The 19,623-nt window shown below is 38.5% G+C and overlaps 1 protein-coding gene across 1 annotated transcript in view; it reads right to left on the bottom strand.

Annotated features, from left to right (window-relative positions):
* Positions 1-19,623, bottom strand: part of LOC128663140 (cholesterol side-chain cleavage enzyme, mitochondrial) — a 95,333-nt gene that overhangs the window by 60,465 nt on the left and 15,245 nt on the right. The window contains 5 exon segments of the mRNA XM_053717329.1: positions 6,695-6,886; positions 7,001-7,079; positions 7,151-7,317; positions 16,486-16,640; positions 19,017-19,220. Coding sequence (XP_053573304.1) covers positions 6,695-6,886; positions 7,001-7,079; positions 7,151-7,317; positions 16,486-16,640; positions 19,017-19,220 — 797 coding nt within the window.

Genomic DNA, 19,623 nt, shown 5'->3' with positions numbered 1-19,623 from the left:
ATTTATTTATTTGCGGCGGGGTCCGGGATCCGCAGGATAAGGGTTAATAACTTGAATATAGGTGGCGGAGGTGTAGTGGGCGGCAGGATAGGGGTTAATAGGTATAATGTAGGTGGCGGCGGGGTCCGGGAACGGTGGTTTAGGGGTTAATAACTTTATTTAGTTGTGGGGGGCTCCAGGAGCGGCGGTTTAGGGGGTAAAACAGTGTAGTTTAGTGTGGGTGCTTAGTGACAGGCTATCAAAAAAGCTGCGAAGAAGACGATGAGCAGCGAGATCGATGACTGTCAGTTAACAACAGTCCGCTGCTCATCACTCCGGCTTCTTGACAGCTTTTTTGATAACTTTGGCGAACGTATTCAGGTCCGCGGCAGCGATGGCAGGCAAGCTTAGGTGAGCGTATTGGGCCAGCGAATGCAGGAAAGTAGACTGCTTCATACATAGATGCCATACTGTGCACTTTTGCACCTGCTCACTAGGAGCTTGAGCCTAAGAAAGTGTGCATATAAAAATAATCTGCATGTTTTGTTAATGGAAGTATACTGGATTTTTTTTTATTGCATACCTTATTTGAATCATGAAACTTTAATTTTAAGGCCCTTTAATTAAAAAAATTAACACATACTAACAATATAGTTTAATCTTGCATTAGTTTTTATGTTATTTAACCTGTCGGATTTATATATTCAAATTGCTTTTTTACCACAAATCATTTTCATTATGTACACACACTTATGTACACAAGGCTATAGAACTTGGAAACACTTTCAGCTATATTACGAGTTGTGTGTTAGGGTAAAAAAGCAGCGTTAAGAGGTCCTAACGCTGCTTTTTTACGCCCGCTGGTATTAGGAGTCTTGCAGGTTTAGGGTCACCGCACACTTCTTTGGCCTTACCGCAAAACGACTTACGTAAACTTCGTAAAGTCTTTTTTCTATGCGCCGGTATTACGAGTCTGTCCTGGGAGGCCAAAAAATGAGCGGTACACCCTACCCTGTCAAGAGTCCTAACGCATTTAAAAGTCAGTAGTTATGAGTTTTATGGTACAACGCTGTAACATAATACTCATAACTAAAGTACACCCATAAACTACCTATTAACCCCTAAACCGAGGCCCTCCCGCATCGCAAACACTATAATAAAAAATGTAACCCCTTATCTGCAGCAATATGTATTTACCACTAATCTGCTGCCCCCAACATCGCCCCAACATCGCCGACACCTACATACTACAGGGAGTGCAGAATTATTAGGCAAATGAGTATTTTGACCACATCATCCTCTTTATGCATGTTGTCTTACTCCAAGCTGTATAGGCTCAAAAGCCTACTACCAATTAAGCATATTAGGTGATGTGCATCTCTGTAATGAGAAGGGGTGTGGTCTAATGACATCAACACCCTATATCATGTGTGCATAATTATTAGGCAACTTCCTTTCCTTTGGCAAAATGGGTCAAAAGAAGGACTTTACAGGCTCAGAAAAGTAAAAGATAGTGAGATATCTTGCAGAGGGATGCAGCACTCTTAAAATTGCAAAGCTTCTGAAGCATGATCATCGAACAATCAAGCGTTTCATTCAAAATAGTCAACAGGGTCGCAAGAAGCGTGTGGAAAAACCAAGGTGCAAAATAACTGCCCATGAACTGAGAAAAGTCAAGCGTGCAGCTGCCAAGATGCCACTTGCCACCAGTTTGGCCATATTTCAGAGCTGCAACATCACTGGAGTGCCCAAAAGCACAAGGTGTGCAATACTCAGAGACATGGCCAAGGTAAGAAAGGCTGAAAGACGACCACCACTGAACAAGACACACAAGCTGAAATGTCAAGACTGGGCCAAGAAATATCTCAAGACTGATTTTTCTAAGGTTTTATGGACTGATGAAATGAGAGTGAGTCTTGATGGGCCAGATGGATGGGCCCGTGGCTGGATTGGTAAAGGGCAGAGAGCTCCAGTCCGACTCAGACGCCAGCAAGGTGGAGGTGGAGTACTGGTTTGGGCTTGTATCATCAAAGATGAGCTTGTGGGGCCTTTTGGGGTTGAGGATGGAGTCAAGCTCAACTCCCAGTCCTACTGCCAGTTTCTGGAAGACACCTTCTTCAAGCAGTGGTACAGGAAGAAGTCTGCATCCTTCAAGAAAAACAGGATTTTCATGCAGGACAATGCTCCATCACATGCGTCCAAGTACTCCACAGCGTGGCTGCCAAGAAAGGGTATAAAAGAAGAAAATCTAATGACATGGCCTCCTTGTTCACCTGATCTGAACCCCATTGAGAACCTGTGGTCCATCATCAAATGTGAGATTTACAAGGAGGGAAAACAGTACACCTCTCTGAACAGTGTCTGGGAGGCTGTGGTTGCTGCTGCACGCAATGTTGATGGTGAACAGATCAAAACACTGACAGAATCCATGGATGGCAGGCTTTTGAGTGTCCTTGCAAAGAAAGGTGGCTATATTGGTCACTGATTTGTTTTTGTTTTGTTTTTGAATGTCAGAAATTTATATTTGTGAATGTTGAGATGTTATATTGGTTTCACTGGTAAAAATAAATAATTGAAATGGGTATATATTTGTTTTTTGTTAAGTTGCCTAATAATTATGCACAGTAATAGTCACCTGCACACACAGATATCCCCCTAAAATAGCTATAACTAAAAACAAACTAAAAACTACTTCCAAAACTATTCAGCTTTGATATTAATGAGTTTTTTGGGTTCATTGAGAACATGGTTGTTGTTCAATAATAAAATTAATCCTCAAAAATACAACTTGCCTAATAATTCTGCACTCCCTGTATTTATTAACTCCTAATCTGCCTCCCCCAATGTCGCCGCAACCTACCTACATTTATTAACCCCTAATCTGCCACCCCCAACGTCGCCGCCACTATATTAAAGTTATTAACCCCTAAACCTAAGTCTAACCCTAACCCTAACACCCCCTAACTTAAATATAATTACAATAAATCGAAATAAATATTACTATCATTAACTAAATTATTCCTATTTAAAACTAAATACTTACCTATAAAATAAACCCTAAGCTAGCTACAATATAACTAATATAATGTAGGTGTCAGCGATGTTGGGGGCAGCAGATTAGGGGTTCATAAGTATAATGTAGGTGGTGGCGGTGTCCGGAGCGGCAGATTAGGGGTTAATAAATATAATGCAGGTGTCGGCGATGTTGGGGGCGGCAGATTAGGGGTTAATAAGTGTAAGATTAGGGGTGTTTAGACTCGGGGTTCATGTTAGGGTGTAGACATAAATGTTATTTCCCCATAGGTATCAATGGGGCTGCGTTACTGAGTTTTACGCTGCTTTTTTGCAGGTGTTAGGCTTTTTCTCTGCCGGCTCTCCCCGTTGATTCCTATGGGGAAATCGTGCACAAGCACGTACGACCAGCTCCCCGCTGACTAGAGCAGCGCTGGTATTGGAGTGCGGTAATAAGCAAGATTTTACTCAAAGCTCACTTCTTGTCTTAACAACGGGTTTTTGAAAACTCATAATACCATGTAAGTAAACGGTGAGTGAAAACTGCTTGTTAGCACCGCACAGCCTCTAACGCAAAACTCGTAATCTAGGCCTCTATTTATTAATAATAATAATATTCTACAATTAACATTAATTCTTATAAAAAAAAGTAATATTTTAAAAACATTGCAAGACAATTGTCATACAATAACTAAAAAGGGTGTTATTTATGAAATCTACCTGTATTATTCATAGTGTAAAAGGGACAGTAAACTCATATCCTGTATCAGCAATTAAGCATTACTTTGCAAAATAAACATAAAAATCCCAGCGGAACCCATATCCCTGATCTTTCTTGCTGTGGCTAACAAGACAGATTTGAGCTTGTGAATTGAGCTAACCAATCAATGTGTAGTATGTTGTAGGTTCAGGTAAAAGTAAGACGGAACACATTTTTTCAGAGATATTTTATAGCAAAACACAGAGTATGCTATCAATATTGATGCCTTGCACTAAAATTAGCGCACAATCTGGCATTACAAGTCCATGGTAAAAACATTTTACTAGAGAATTTAGCAAAGCCATCATTTTTTAAGAGCCTTTTGCTCAAGAGCAGAACTTAATAGTGCTAAAAAAAAGTTAGCACAACTGGAGACCTGAAATAAATTGTTATTGCTAAAATAAAAGTGTATAACACATGTGAAACATATGAAGATAAAGTATTTCACTCATATTTATACTTATTAAAAGTAAAATATATGGTTTTTTTTTTATTAATGTTTTAACATTGATTTAAAGGGATATGGTATATGACAAGATGTTTGGCTGGGAAGATATATATATATATATATATATATATATATAATATATATATATATATATATATATATATATATATATATATATATATATATATAGGTAGCCCTCAGTTTACGCCGGGGTTAGGTTCTAGAAGGAATGGTTGTAAATCAAAACCATTGTAAATTGAAACCCAGTTTATAATGTAAGTCAATGGGAAGTGAGGGAGTTAGGTTCCAGGCCCCTCTCAAAATTGTCATAAGTAACACCTAATTCATTATTTTTAAAGCTTTGAAATGAAGACTTTAAATGCTAAACAACATTATAAACCTAATAAAATAATCACACAACACATAATATATAATTAAACTAAGTTAAATGAACAAAAACATTTGCTAAACAGCATTATAAACCTAATAAAATAATCACACAACAGACTTCACTTGCATTTTTCTGCAAACGGTTCTTTCTATGCATTCCAACCTGGACTGATTTATAGACAGGAAGATCTTGTTCCTTTGAAATCTGCACAATAGCTCAGGTCTGGTTAAACTGATTAATTTCAGCTTGCTTGGCTTTGCTGCAACACAAGCGGACAGCTCCACCTACTGGCTATTTTAATAAATGCACTGCTTCTCAATGCTTTTCAATAGCAGTCACATGACTGGAAAAAAAGGTTGTTATTCTGAAACGGTGTAAATTGAACTGTTGTAAAACGAGGGCCACCTGTATATATATATATATATATATATATATATATATATATATATATATATATATATATATATATATATATATATATATATATATATATATATGTGTGTGTGTGTGAGTGTGTGTGTATTTGTATGTTTGCATGTATGTATGCAGTCATTAAGAGAACAATGAATTCAAACGTGCATCAAGACATTTTACAAGAGAATGCCAGATCACTAGTCCATGATGTCAAGCTTAAAAGAGAAACAATGGCCTCTATTTAACAAAGTCTGGCGGACCTGATCCGACAGTGCGGATCAGGTCCGCCAGACCTCGCTGAATGCGGAGAGCAATACGCTCTCCGTATTCAGCATTGCACCAGCAGCTCACAAGAGCTGCTGGTGCAACGCTGTCCCCTGCAGAATCGCGGCCAATCGGCCACCAGCAGGGAGGTGTCAATCAACCGATCGTACTTGATCGGGTTGAATTGCGGCGATGTCTGTCCGTCTGCTCAGAGCAGGCAGACAGGTTATGGAGCAGCAGTCTTTAGACCGCTGCTTCATAACTGGTGTTTCTGGCGAGTCTGCAGGCTCGCCAGAAACACGGGGCCTCAAGCTCTATCCGGAGCTTGATAGATAGGCCCCAATGACCCAAAGAGGGCTCTGCAATCAAAACAACCAAAAATATTTATGAACTGAAAATGTTTTGGTTACTAAATTAAAGGGTTCACTTACTTTTTCCTGCCTGCACTGTGGATGATTACTCAATGTTTTTAAGAAAAAGTTGAAATATACAGCTGTTTTATTAGATTAGTCAGATTGTATGTATCATTAATCGTGACTTAGATGAAGATCAGACCATATCTATCTATCTATCTATCTATCTACATATGCATACACACACACACACATATATATATAAAATTAAATGTTAGAAAAATGCACTCTCACTTCAAGTAGACTTTCTAGGGGTGCCAGAGAAAAAGTCATCCAAAGAAAATGAAACAGCTCTACAGTCTCTCCATTAGATAATTAATAAAAACAATAATAATATTTAATTAATTAAAATTACATACTCTAACAAATTATAGTATACTATTTTTAGATTATTATGGCCCTTTAATTGTAAAGGATATAAAATAAATATACTCAGAAGGCCTTGCAAGAGGTGTCGCCCTGTGCTTCAAACCAATTCCAATTTTGCTTACAAGATAATTTAAATGTTTTATGCTTTTAAAATATTTATTTTATATTAAGATCATTTACATTGCATTACTTAGGGCCAATAAAAATAGTAGAATTGTATAATCAACAAATAAATAATAATTAAAAGACATTGCTATAGTACTTTTAAATGAGCAGTATATTTTTTTTCTGACAAATATAAAAAAATATTTAATTTCCCTGCCCCTGTATCATGTGACAACTATTACAGACTCATACATGTATACATTTTGAACTCCTACACATGCTCAGTAGGTGCCTCAGAAAATGTGCATATAAAGAGACTGTGCATAATTTTATAATGGAAGTAGACTAGAAGTTTTTTGATATGTCATACTCTTTCTCAATCATAAATATTTAATTTTGACTTTAGTGTCCCTTTAATTGCTGATATTTACTATGCATGTACAAAAATGTCCCTTTAAATGACTTGTATTATTTCCCCCATTTGTCATCAATGACTATGCTAACTTTTTGTTACTTAGTTTAACCTGTACAGTACATACATGTATAAGGAACAGCTGCATTTCCATTTCAGCAATCCTGCGTCCTAAACACTGCCGTGGTCCAAAGCCAAAAGCCAGTCCTCTGAAGTGTGTTGCTTTCCCTCCCAGCCAACGCTCAGGAGAGAACCTCTCCGGTGAAGGAAAGATATCCGGATTCCGACCCATGGCGTAAAGTCCTACCTGAACCAATGTCTGCCAGAGGGAATTGCAGAAGGGCAGAGAGAAAAGTGAGAGGGAGTCAGGGAGAATAATACAAAACATGGTCAGTTCTAGTAGGCTGTACTATATGTCACTATTGCTTCTTACCCCCTGAGGTATTAAGTAGTTCTGGATAACTGTGTCTCGCTGAGTGTATCGCTGCACAGTGATGGCAACAGGGTGCAGTCTGAAACAGATAACGTATTAGCACAGATAGATGCACTTTATAAGAGAGAAGAACTGTAAACTTCCTATTACCTGAGTGTTTCCTTTATAGCTGCTTTCACTAAGGGGATATTTTTAAGTAATGAAGAAAGGTCACTGCCACAAGCCTTCCTGCCCTCCATAACCTCTGACCTTAGTTTCTCTTGTATTCCGGGGGCACGGGCTAGTTCATACAAAGCCCACTGTAAAGTGATAGACGTCTGAACGAGAAAAAAGTAACAGAAAAAATAAACATTAGAAGAAATATCCGTTTCTAGGTATCAGTTGTTCTTACTGCCTCTTGTCTTGTCCCTCAGTTTGTTTGGTTTTACGTACCTCAATTGCTTTGTTTCTTCACATTAGCTGTGAAATCAGATCAACTCAAACTAGACAAAACAAAGACTAATAGAATTGTTGTATGTGGAAAAGGCATAATCACCAAACCCATGGTAGAAGTTTAAAGGGATATAAAGGGCTAGATTACAAGTGAGGCGCAAACTATTGCGTTAGCGTTGTCGTGACTGTTTGTGCCCCTTTCCATTGTGCTTGTATTACAAATTCAGCGCAATCACGATTTACACTACAATCCTTAACACAATCTCAGAGCTGTGGTTAATTGTTTTCCGAAACAAAAAAATTGCACAAAACGCTTCAAAAATACATTACAAACTACAGTTACACTCATATTAACACTGTCTAATAAAAAATATTTAAAAAAAATATTGCACACAAAGGTAATAAGGGATCAAAAATATGAGATTGCATGTGTTAGAAAAAAAAGCCACAAAAGGACTTTAACTTTGAAATACATATAGCTACATTGCTAAAGATGTATTTGTATGTATATAGATATGTCTATATATGTCTATATATGTATACATACCTGTATATATAAATGTATTTATATGTGTATATATGTATTTACAGTCATAGATACACATATAAAACATAAATATATATGTACACACATATAGACATATATATATATATATATATATATATATATATATATATATATATGTGTGTGCATTAGAGCCCTTTGTTGTCATTAAAGGTACATTAAACACTTTGAGAAGTAATATAAAATGATACATTTTATATATAAAAATAAACTCTGCAATATACTTTCATTATTTCTTTTGTCCTCTTTCCCTGTAATTCCATTCTGAAATTGTGAGATTTTCAGTTCCTGTTAGAAATGGAAGTGCAGGACACTATTATATACTGCACAGCCATTGGCTGCTCACTCTAGTGACCTATTTATAACTGTATCTAATTGGCCACGGCAGATAAGGTTACAATATGCAGCTCCCTTTGTTTTATAGACAATAACTTTTACACTTATTTTGTCAATATTTAAACCGCTAATGAAGGTTTAAAAAATACATCTACATGTTGTTCTCATACTAATTTTCTTTGAATGTATAATTCTATCTAGCATTTATTTAGTATTTAATGTCCCTTTAAGTAGATGAAAACATGATACAACATATTTTTACAATATTCATATTTAATTAAGATTTTAACTATGTATTTACTGTAAATATTTTACATTTGCTAATGTGAATATGCTATGTTGCATGTGCGATGGGTGTTAGTTTGTTTTGCGGCATATTAATCAATGTGCAAGCGGACATGATACGAAGTAGTGTATCATGTCCGCCGCACATCGATACATGCTGACAGTATACGCTGTCGGCATTTATCATTACATCAGCAGTTCTTGTGAATAGCTGGAGCAATGCCGCCCCCTGCAGATTTGCAGCCAATCGGCCGCTAGCAGGGGGTGTCAATCAACCTGATCGTATTCGATCGGATTGATTTCTGTCCGTGGCCTCAGAGCAGGCGGACAAGTTATGGAGCAGCAGTGTTTAGACTTCTGTTTCTGTAACTTCTGTTTCTCGCCGGAAAAATACATACTACATATCTACATACTGCTGCTCCATAACTTGTCCACCTGCTCTGAGGCCGCGGACAGAAATCAATCCGATCGAATAAGATAGGGTTGATTGGCCGCAAATCTGCAGGGGGGGGCATTGCACCAGCAGTTCACAAGCAATTATAAATGCAGACAGTGGACATGATACGCTACTTCCAATCATGTCCTCTCGCACATTGATAAATATGTCCCTTTTTCTAAACTCCATTGACTTCTATGGGGAATGTGAATATGCTATGTTTGTTTGTGTGATGGGTGCTTTTTGTTTTTTCTCCATTGATTTCTATGGGGGAATACATGCATGCGATTATCTCAGTTAGGATTTTTGCGCAGGTTGGGTTACCGTTTGTGCAAAAAAAAAATGTTTTACTTGTAATACGAGTGCAACCCGACTAGTGCAAAAAGCTTAACTCTAACGAGGTTCTCACGATCGCATTTTACTACACCACTTGCAATCTTGCCCATAGTTGCAATAAGAGTATTTTCTGATTGCACTTCTGCTTGCTATTGATTACACAAATGGGTTAAAAGGACATTAGACTGCTTTCCACAGCTACAAAAGAATAGTAACAACTCACTATGTTATTGCATTTGACAACCCCCAGGAGAAAGAGGCAAAGTTTCAGTATCTGGCCCCTTTAAGTTATTAAAACAGGAGAACAGATTTGAGCTGCATGAACAGGGTGAAATGCAACCGTTTAATGTCCCTTTAAATGCATAGTTAAAGAGGCATTGTACATTTTCTGTTCTGCACATAAAATAGCAGCATTTACACATGCCAAATATATATATATTGCCTGAGTGAAAGCTGCTTAAATTTAAACTGAAGCCAATGCAACACTGGCGGAGAGAGACATGACCCTGCAAGTACAACAATACATTGTAAGTTTATGCAGGTAAAAAAATTATTTTAAAAAATGAAATTATGAAAAATAAAAATGCTGACACACATTTTGAAAACGCTCTTTTATTTTAAACAAAGAATAAAGTTAAAATCAGCTCCTGAGCAGCAATGCACTATTTGGACCTCTAAATCTCTCTGGTCTGGTGAGAGTACAAAGCCTTGTCAGCATTATGAGGCCTCTCAGGAATTGTTTTAAAGGCAAATTTTACATTTGTAACAGTTTATCTAAATAAGGTAAGTAGATTAATAAGCTTTATGTTAAAGTGATGGTGAACTTTACATGTTTTAAAATCAGGTCTGGAATCTAAGTGATATTTTACAGGGAATTTAATTGATCACTTCTAATAAAGATGCGCTGTAACTTACTTTTTAATCTAGCCGTGCATTCTAATACCCTGCACTCCGGCCACTCACTACAAAACTCACATATATACAGTATATATATTTTGTGAGCTAACGGTTTTGACTGTTCTCCAATCAGCGCTCTAGCCACATGGCACACACACAATTTTTTTTTTGGTCAACAGTTAAAACTGTTAGCTCACAAAAAAAGAGTTTTGTAGTGGGCAGCCAGAGCGCGGGGTAGTAGAATGGCACGGCTAAATTAATAAGTAAGTTACAGTGCATCTTCATTAGAAGTAGTCAATCAAAGTCTCTCTAAAAACAGAATTTATGCTTACCTGATAAATTACTTTCTCCAACGGTGTGTCCGGTCCCACGGCGTCATCCTTACTTGTGGGAATATCTCTTCCCCAACAGGAAATGGCAAAGAGTCCCAGCAAAGCTGGCTATATAGTCCCTCCTAGGCTCCGCCCACCCCAGTCATTCGACCGACGGACAGGAGGAAATATATAGGAGAAACCATATGGTACCGTGGTGACTGTAGTTAGAGAAAATAATTCATCAGACCTGATTAAAAAACCAGGAAGAAAACCAGGCTTAGTACGCAAAACCACCTTATCTGCATGGAACACCAGATAGGGCGGAGAACACTGCAGAGCAGATAACTCTGAAACTCTTCTAGCAGAAGAAATAGCAACCAAAAACAAAACTTTCCAAGATAGTAACTTAATATCTATGGAATGTAAAGGTTCAAACGGAACCCCTTGAAGAACTGAAAGAACTAGATTTAGACTCCAGGGAGGAGTCAAAGGTCTGTAAACAGGCTTGATCCTAACCAGAGCCTGAACAAATGCTTGAACATCTGGCACAGCTGCCAGTCTTTTGTGTAGTAAGACAGATAAAGCAGAGATCTGTCCCTTTAGAGAACCTGCAGATAATCCTTTCTCCAAACCTTCTTGTAGAAAGGAGAGAATCTTAGGAATTTTTATCTTATTCCATGGGAATCCTTTGGATTCACACCAACAGATATATCTTTTCCATATTTTATGGTAAATCTTTCTAGTTACCGGTTTTCTGGCCTGAACCACAGAATCTGAAAACCCACGCTTCGATAGAATCAAGCGTTCAATCTCCAAGCCGTCAGCTGGAGGGAGACCAGATTTGGATGTTCGAAAGGACCCTGAACAAGAAGGTCCTGTCTCAAAGGTAGCTTCCATGGTGGAACCGATGACATATTCACCAGGTCTGCATACCAAGTCCTGCGTGGCCACGCAGGAGCTATCAAGATCACCGAGGCCCTCTCCTGATTGATCCTGGCTACCAGCCTGGGAATGAGAGGAAACGGTGGAAATACATAAGCTAGGTTGAAGGTCCAAGGTGCTACTAGTGCATCTACTAGAGTCGCCTTGGGATCCCTGGATCTGGACCCGTAGCAAGGAACCTTGAAGTTCTGACGAGACGCCATCAGATCCATGTCTGGAATGCCCCATAATTGAGTTATTTGGGCAAAGATCTCCGGGTGGAGTTCCCACTCCCCCGGATGGAATGTCTGACGACTCCGATAATCCGCCTCCCAGTTTTCCACACCTGGGATGTGGATCGCAGACAGGTGGCAGGAGTGATCCTCCGCCCATTGAATTATTTTGGTCACTTCTTTCATCGCCAGGGAACTCCTTGTTCCCCCCTGATGATTGATATACGCAACGGTCGTCATGTTGTCTGATTGGAATCTTATGAATCTGGCCTTTGCTAGATGAGGCCAAGCCCTGAGAGCATTGAATATCGCTCTCAGTTCCAGAATGTTTATCGGGAGAAGAGACTCTTCCCGAGACCATAGACCCTGAGCTTTCAGGGATTCCCAGACAGCGCCCCAGCCCACTAGACTGGCGTCGGTCGTGACAATGACCCACTCTGGTCTGCGGAAGCTCATTCCCTGGGATAGATGGTCCAGGGTCAGCCACCAACGGAGTGAATCTCTGGTCTTCTGATCTACTTGAATCATTGGAGACAAGTCTGTATAGTCCCCATTCCACTGTTTGAGCATGCACAGTTGTAATGGTCTTAGATGAATTCGTGCAAAAGGAACTATGTCCATTGCTGCAACCATCAACCCTACTACTTCCATGCACTGCGCTATGGACAGAACGAACAGAATGAAGAACTTGACAAGTGCTTAGAAGTTTTGACTTTCTGACCTCTGTCAGAAAAATCCTCATTTCTAAGGAATCTATTATTGTTCCCAAGAAGGGAACTCTTGTTGACGGAGACAGAGAACTTTTTTCTATGTTCACCTTCCATCCGTGTGATCTGAGAAAGGCCAGAACAATGTCTGAATGAGCCTTTGCTTTTGACAGGGACGAGGCTTGTATTAGAATGTCGTCCAAGTAAGGTACTACTGCAATGCCCCTCGGTCTTAGAACCGCTAGAAGGGACCCTAGTACCTTTGTGAAAATCCTTGGAGCAGTGGCTAACCCGAATGGGAGGGCCACAAACTGGTAATGTTTGTCCAGAAAGGCGAACCTTAGGAACTGATGATGTTCTTTGTGGATAGGAATATGTAGGTACGCATCCTTTAGATCCACGGTAGTCATAAATTGACCTTCCTGGATAGTGGGTAGAATCGTTCGAATGGTTTCCATCTTGAACGATGGTACCCTGAGAAATTTGTTTAGGATCTTCAAATCCAAAATTGGTCTGAAAGTTCCCTCTTTTTTGGGAACTACGAACAGATTGGAATAAAATCCCATTCCTTGTTCCTTTATTGGAACTGGGTGTATCACTCCCATCTTTAACAGGTCTTCTACACAATGTAAGAACGCCTGTCTCTTTATTTGGTTTGAGGATAAGTGAGACATGTGGAACCTTCCCCTTGGGGGTAGTTCCCTGAATTCCAGGAGATAACCCTGAGAAACTATTTCTAGCGCCCAGGGATCCTGAACATCTCTTGCCCAAGCCTGAGCAAAGAGAGAGAGTCTGCCCCCTACTAGATCCGGTCCCGGATCGGGGGGCTACTCCTTCATGCTGTTTTGTTAGCAGCAGCAGGCTTCTTGGCCTGCTTACCCTTGTTCCAGCCTTGCATCGGTTTCCAGGCTGGTTTGGGTTGTGAGGCATTACCCTCTTGCTTAGAGGATGCAGAATTAGAGGCCGGTCCGTTCCTGAAATTGCAAAAGGAACGAAAATTAGACTTATTCTTTGCCTTGAAAGGCCTATCTTGTGGAAGGGCGTGGCCCTTTCCCCCAGTGATGTCTGAAATAATCTCTTTCAATTCTGGTCCAAATAGAGTTTTACCTTTGAAAGGGATGTTAAGCAATTTTGTCTTGGATGACACATCCGCTGACCAAGACTTTAGCCAAAGCGCTCTGCGCGCCACGATTGCAAACCCTGAATTTTTCGCCGCTAATCTAGCTAATTGCAAAGCGGCATCTAAAATAAAAGAGTTAGCCAACTTAAGTGCGTGAACTCTGTCCATAACCTCCTCATATGGAGTCTCTCTACTGAGCAAGTTTTCTAGTTCCTCGAACCAGAACCACGCTGCTGTAGTGACAGGAACAATGCACGAAATGGGTTGTAGAAGGTAACCTTGCTGTACAAAAATCTTTTTAAGCAAACCCTCCAATTTTTTATCCATAGGATCTTTGAAAGCACAACTATCCTCGATAGGAATAGTAGTGCGTTTGTTTAGAGTAGAAACTGCCCCCTCGACCTTAGGGACTGTCTGCCATAAGTCCTTTCTGGGGTCGACCATAGGAAATAATTTCTTAAATATAGGGGGGGGGAACAAAAGGTATGCCGGGCTTTTCCCACTCCTTATTCACTATGTCCGCCACCCGCTTGGGTATAGGAAAAGCGTCGGAGTGCACCGGAACCTCTAGGAACTTGTCCATCTTGCATAATTTCTCTGGAATGACCAAATTGTCACAATCATCCAGAGTAGATAACACCTCCTTAAGCAGTGCGTGGAGATGTTCTAATTTAAATTTAAATGTCACAACATCAGGTTCAGCTTGTTGAGAAATTTTTCCTGAATCTGAAATTTCCCCATCTGACAAAACCTCCCTCATGGCCACTTCAGATTGGTGTGAGGGTATGACAGAACAATTATCATCAGCGCCCTCCTGCTCTTCAGTGTTTAAAACAGAGCAATCGCGCTTTCTCTGATATGTAGGCACTTTGGATAAAATATTTGCTATGGAGTTATCCATTACAGCCGTTAATTGTTGCATGGTAATAAGCATTGGCGCGCTAGATGTACTAGGGGCCTCCTGCGTGGGCAAAACTGGTGTAGACACAGTAGGAGATGATGTAGTATCATTTTTACTCCCCTCATCTGAGGAATCATCTTGGGCAATTTCATTATCTGTGGCAGTACTGTCCTTACTTTGTTTGGACGCTATGACACAATTATCACACAAATTTAAATGGGGAGACACATTGGCTTTCATACATATAGAACATAGCTTATCCGAAGGCACAGACATGTTAAACAGGCTTAAACTTTGTCAATAAAGCACAAAAAACCTTTTAAAACAAAACCGTTAATGTCTCTTTAAATTTTAAACAGAAAACACTTTATTACTGAATATGTGAAAAAGTATGAAGGAATTGTTCAAAAATTACCAAAATTTCACCACAGTGTCTTAAAGCATTAAGAGTATTGCACACCAAATTTCAGAGCTTTAACCCTTAAAATAACGGAACCGGAGCCGTTTACAAATTTAACCCCTATACAGTCCCAGCTATAGCCTTTGCTTAGACCCAACCAAGCCCAGAGGGGAATACGATACCAAGTGACGCCTTCTAGAAACTTTTCCAGCAACTTTTAGATCCTCACACATGCATCTGCATGTCCTGCTCTCAAAAAACAACTGCGCAGTAATGGCGCGAAAATGAGGCTCAGCCTACAACTAGGAAGGCCCCCTGACTGGAAAAGGTGTCTAACATAGTGCCTGCCGTTTAATAAACGTTCCCCAAGTTTATAAATGTGAATTATCAGCATAAACATGAATAAAATGCCCAAATAAAGCAATCGATTTAGCCCATAAAAGTGTCTACCAGTTTTATAGCCCATATTAAGCCCTTTATTCTGTTTGTTTGACTAAGAAAATGGCTTACCGGTCCCCATGAGGGGAAATGACAGCCTTCCAGCATTACATGGTCTTGTTATAAATATGGCTAGTCATACCTTAAGCAGAAAAGTCTGCTAACTGTTTCCCCCAACTGAAGTTACTTCATCTCAACAGTCCTATGTGGAAACAGCAATCGATTTTAGTTACTGTCTGCTAAAATCATCTTCCTCTCACAAACAGAACTCTTCATCCTTTTCTGTTTCAGAGTAAATAGTACATACCAGCACTATTTTAAAATAACAAACACTTGATAGAAGAATAATAAACTACATTTAAACACCAAAAAACTCTTAACCATCTCCGTGGAGATGTTGCCTGTGCAACGGCAAAGAGAATGACTGGGGTGGGCGGAGCCTAGGAGGGACTATATGGCCAGCTTTGCTGGGACTCTTTGACATTTCCTGTTGGGGAAGAGATATTCCCACAAGTAAGGATGACGCCGTGGACCGGACACACCAATGTTGGAGAAATATTGTTTCGATTCCAGACCTGATTTTAAAACATGTAAAGTTTACCACCACTTTAATGGGACATAAAACACAATTTTTTTTCTCTCATAGTTCAGATAGAACATAACTTTCCAATTTACTTCTATTATCAAATTTTCTTTGCTTTCTTGATATCTTTTGTTGAAAAGCAGGACAGTGAGTTCAGGAGTGTATACGTGTTTGCAGTACTATATAGCAGTAGTTTTGCAACAATGTTATACATTAGCAAGTGCACTAGATAGCAGCACTATTTCCTGTCATGTAGTGCTTCAGGCATGTGCACACTACCTATCTAGGTATTTCTTTAACAAAGAATAAAATGAGAACAAAGTACATTTTATATTTAAACTTTTTTAAAATTGTATTTGCTATCTGAATAATGAAAGAAATTGTTTGGGTTTCATGTCCCTTTAAGGAGAAACACTTACTTTTACATTGTAAAAAAAAAATAATGCAGTTGATTTCTCTCCATGCTGGACAGTTTTTGAGATGTTGTTGTATATCAACATTGGACATTCCTATCTCCTCTCACTCCTCATAGCTGTCCTGTAACCAGCACTGCCTATTTCTCCCTCCTCTACATCACTCACCGTATCCACTCCTCCAGCCATTAGCTCTGTCACACTAGCCTTGATGTCTTCTAGAGGTATCTGGTTCTGCAGCAATAGACTGGACAGAACTCCAGAGTATGTATCGTCTGAGCGTTGTTTCAGGGTGGTATAGATACCTTGTATACATCGGTCAGCTGTAAAATAGTTCTATAATAACTTATTCCATAATAATACACACAGTATCTAGGTACAGACAAGGTACAACATAAAACAGATATATAGCTTTGTAGTAGACATGTGCACAGCAGAAAAATTAGTTTTGGTTCGTTTCGGACCGATTCAGATTTTTTCTATTTCGTTTCGTATCTATTCGAATTAGGATACATTCAAATGTATTTGTTTTGGATTCATTCGGATTCGAATAAATTCGGATGTATTCGTTTCGGATTCCATTCGGAAATTCGGAAGTTCGGCATGTGTTATGTTGATTCAGATGGTTCCAAGTTATACAAACGGAATTATTTCACTGTTCTATCTCACTAAATCTCACTAAATTTAATTTTTATACTGAATTGTGATTAGTCCATGTTCATTCGAATGTAACAAATAAATCCAAACTAATTCAGATTTATTAATTACAAATGCATTCAGATTATTTTAGTTTCATTGCTAGGGTAATTTGGAAATTAAAATCGATTTGAATCTCCGAATTTGGCAAATTCGTCCGAAACGCACATGTCTACTTTGTAGATATAGATAGATCAATGTTTACGAGGGATACAAAAGATACATTAAATAATACAGGATAAACATAAATCACAATATAACCCAACAAAATGAAGAAGTTAAAGGCTCTGATTCTGTAAAAATTAGAATCAGGATATGTGATGGACAGACAAAATCATTCAAGAAGATTAATAAATTGTTCCTGTGCTGCACATAATTATTAACCATGGACCCTTACAACAGGTTTAAATCCAGTGTGTGTGTAGGAGAGGATTAAGAGAGGAAATGGAAGTAGAACAAGAATGCAAGTGGGTGTAGTATAAATTATAGAACCTTTGCTTTGGGGGGCGTTGATTTTTTTGGGGGGGGTTAAAAAGAGATATTATTTAAGGTTTAGATGCTGTCTCAGGGGAAGACTGCACTATTGTATGTTATCTCATGTTGCCAGAATATTATAGGGAACAACTTTTATTATAATTCAGATAATTTGTATGAAAAGTATGGATATTTTTAGATATTGATAAATGTTTCTTTTTTTTTTTTTTACAAATAGTTGTAAAGAACATTATGTTCCTTTACACCTTGTAGAGGTAGACATAAATTGGAGCACATTAATGTCAGCATTTTGAAAACTAAAAGACACTAATGACTTCCATGTGAACTGAAATACATTTAGCCACCTATCAGCAAGCGCTACCCAGGTTCTGGCTTACATTCCTGTGTTTCAATTAAAGATACCAAGAGAACTAAGAAAAATTGATAACAGGAGTAAATTAGAAAGTTGCTTAACATTGCATGCTCTATCTGAATCATGAAATAAAAAAATTGGGTTTCGTATCCCTTTAAGTCAAACGGAGCAGGAATTTTTTTTTTTTCTGGTGCCATAATGCAGTTTGGTTACTGTTTGCCCAGACAGACACCTGTTCAGAGACATCATTCTTTATGGAATCCTATTTGAATGGTTGTTTTATGGTTGTTATATTTAATTAAAACATTGTTTTACTACTGATTCACTGTCTGATTTCACTGTCTGTTTAATTCATAATGTAGTGAGGGCTAAATGAAAACCCATAATTTTAATGGCTCTATAATTGGACCAGGTTGGACCATGGTGCTCAGGCAGAATTTTAAAAGGGGTGACTCGTAGTTAGAGCATATTATGGCTAATAGTGCTTTTTAAAGATAAATTACTCTCAAATGGGGTCCATCAGTTGGGTATCATTATGCTCTCACATGGCATACCAGTCTGCTGAACTTTTAATCTTTGAGACTGTTGATTACAGTTGGGTTTACTTTGTAGCAGAAAGTTGTCAGGTGTCTTATCTTGGACAGCACATCTTGAGCTGACTTTGACATGAGCAATGTAAACCTGGCCTTTGTGTACTGCCTACCTATGGTTATTGGTGCACAATGATCCCTACATAGCAGAGCTTATGTCAAAATGTACTAAGCTTCTCCAACAATACTTAAGTCATTTTACAACACATTGTACTTTATAGGTTTTATATTTAATACTAAGGAGATTATTTTCCAAATATGTGTATGGAGGTAATTTCACGAGTGACATAAGGAATTTAGTTCACAGGCAGAACTGATCACAACTCACCTCATATAAATATGAAAATAGTTTTTGTTTTTACAGTATGTGGCTACACTGTTCACCTGTCACAACATATTGAGATATAAACTGGCAAATGGAGACAGCATTGATATTACTCACAGTATTAGATAGACCCTTATGTATAATGTACATAGACTTATATAATGATACATATAGTATACCAATTGTTTTATTATCTTTCCATTATATTAGAAGTATCATTCTAAGACTTGAATACACTCACCATGGTTGAAAATGGCATCCCAAGCCTTCACATGGTCTGTCCATATAGATGAATTCATTGCTCTGAGCAGACGGGGAGGCAGGTAAAGCATTGGTGCAGTGGTGTGAAACATGAGGGTGACAGAATCTATAAATTGCTGTGATTCAGGATCAATATAATCTTGCAGAAGACCAAGCCGCTGACCATATAGCACATAGCATACCGCTGGCAGGAAGTTGATAAAGATGAATAAAACAAATGTATTGTTAGATTGATACAAATATGTGTTTAAGCTAACTTAAATCCTTGTACGACCCCCCCCCCCAATGCTTTCGGTTTTTCATACATTTATGTATTTATCAGACTGTCTTTAAATGTATGGCTACTACAGGCAGAGTACAGTCAAAAAATCCTATTTTTATATAATTTGTATCCAATTATATATGTCAATGCTGATGCCAATTAAAAAACATATTTCTACTCAATAAATGTTAATAAATCCAACAGTACAGTCATTATGGACAGAGTGCAGCACATAAAATTTGAGTCAATGGGAATTACAATGCATCACTTAACCAGTTAGGCAGTGAAGACCTCAGCCTGTTTTGTGTGTATATATATATAAATA

This window comes from Bombina bombina, chromosome 6 (assembly GCF_027579735.1).
Source record: "Bombina bombina isolate aBomBom1 chromosome 6, aBomBom1.pri, whole genome shotgun sequence".
NCBI lineage: Eukaryota > Metazoa > Chordata > Amphibia > Anura > Bombinatoridae > Bombina > Bombina bombina.
The sequence above is the reverse complement of the archived record's forward strand: the minus strand, read 5'-3'. Positions and strand labels throughout refer to the sequence as shown.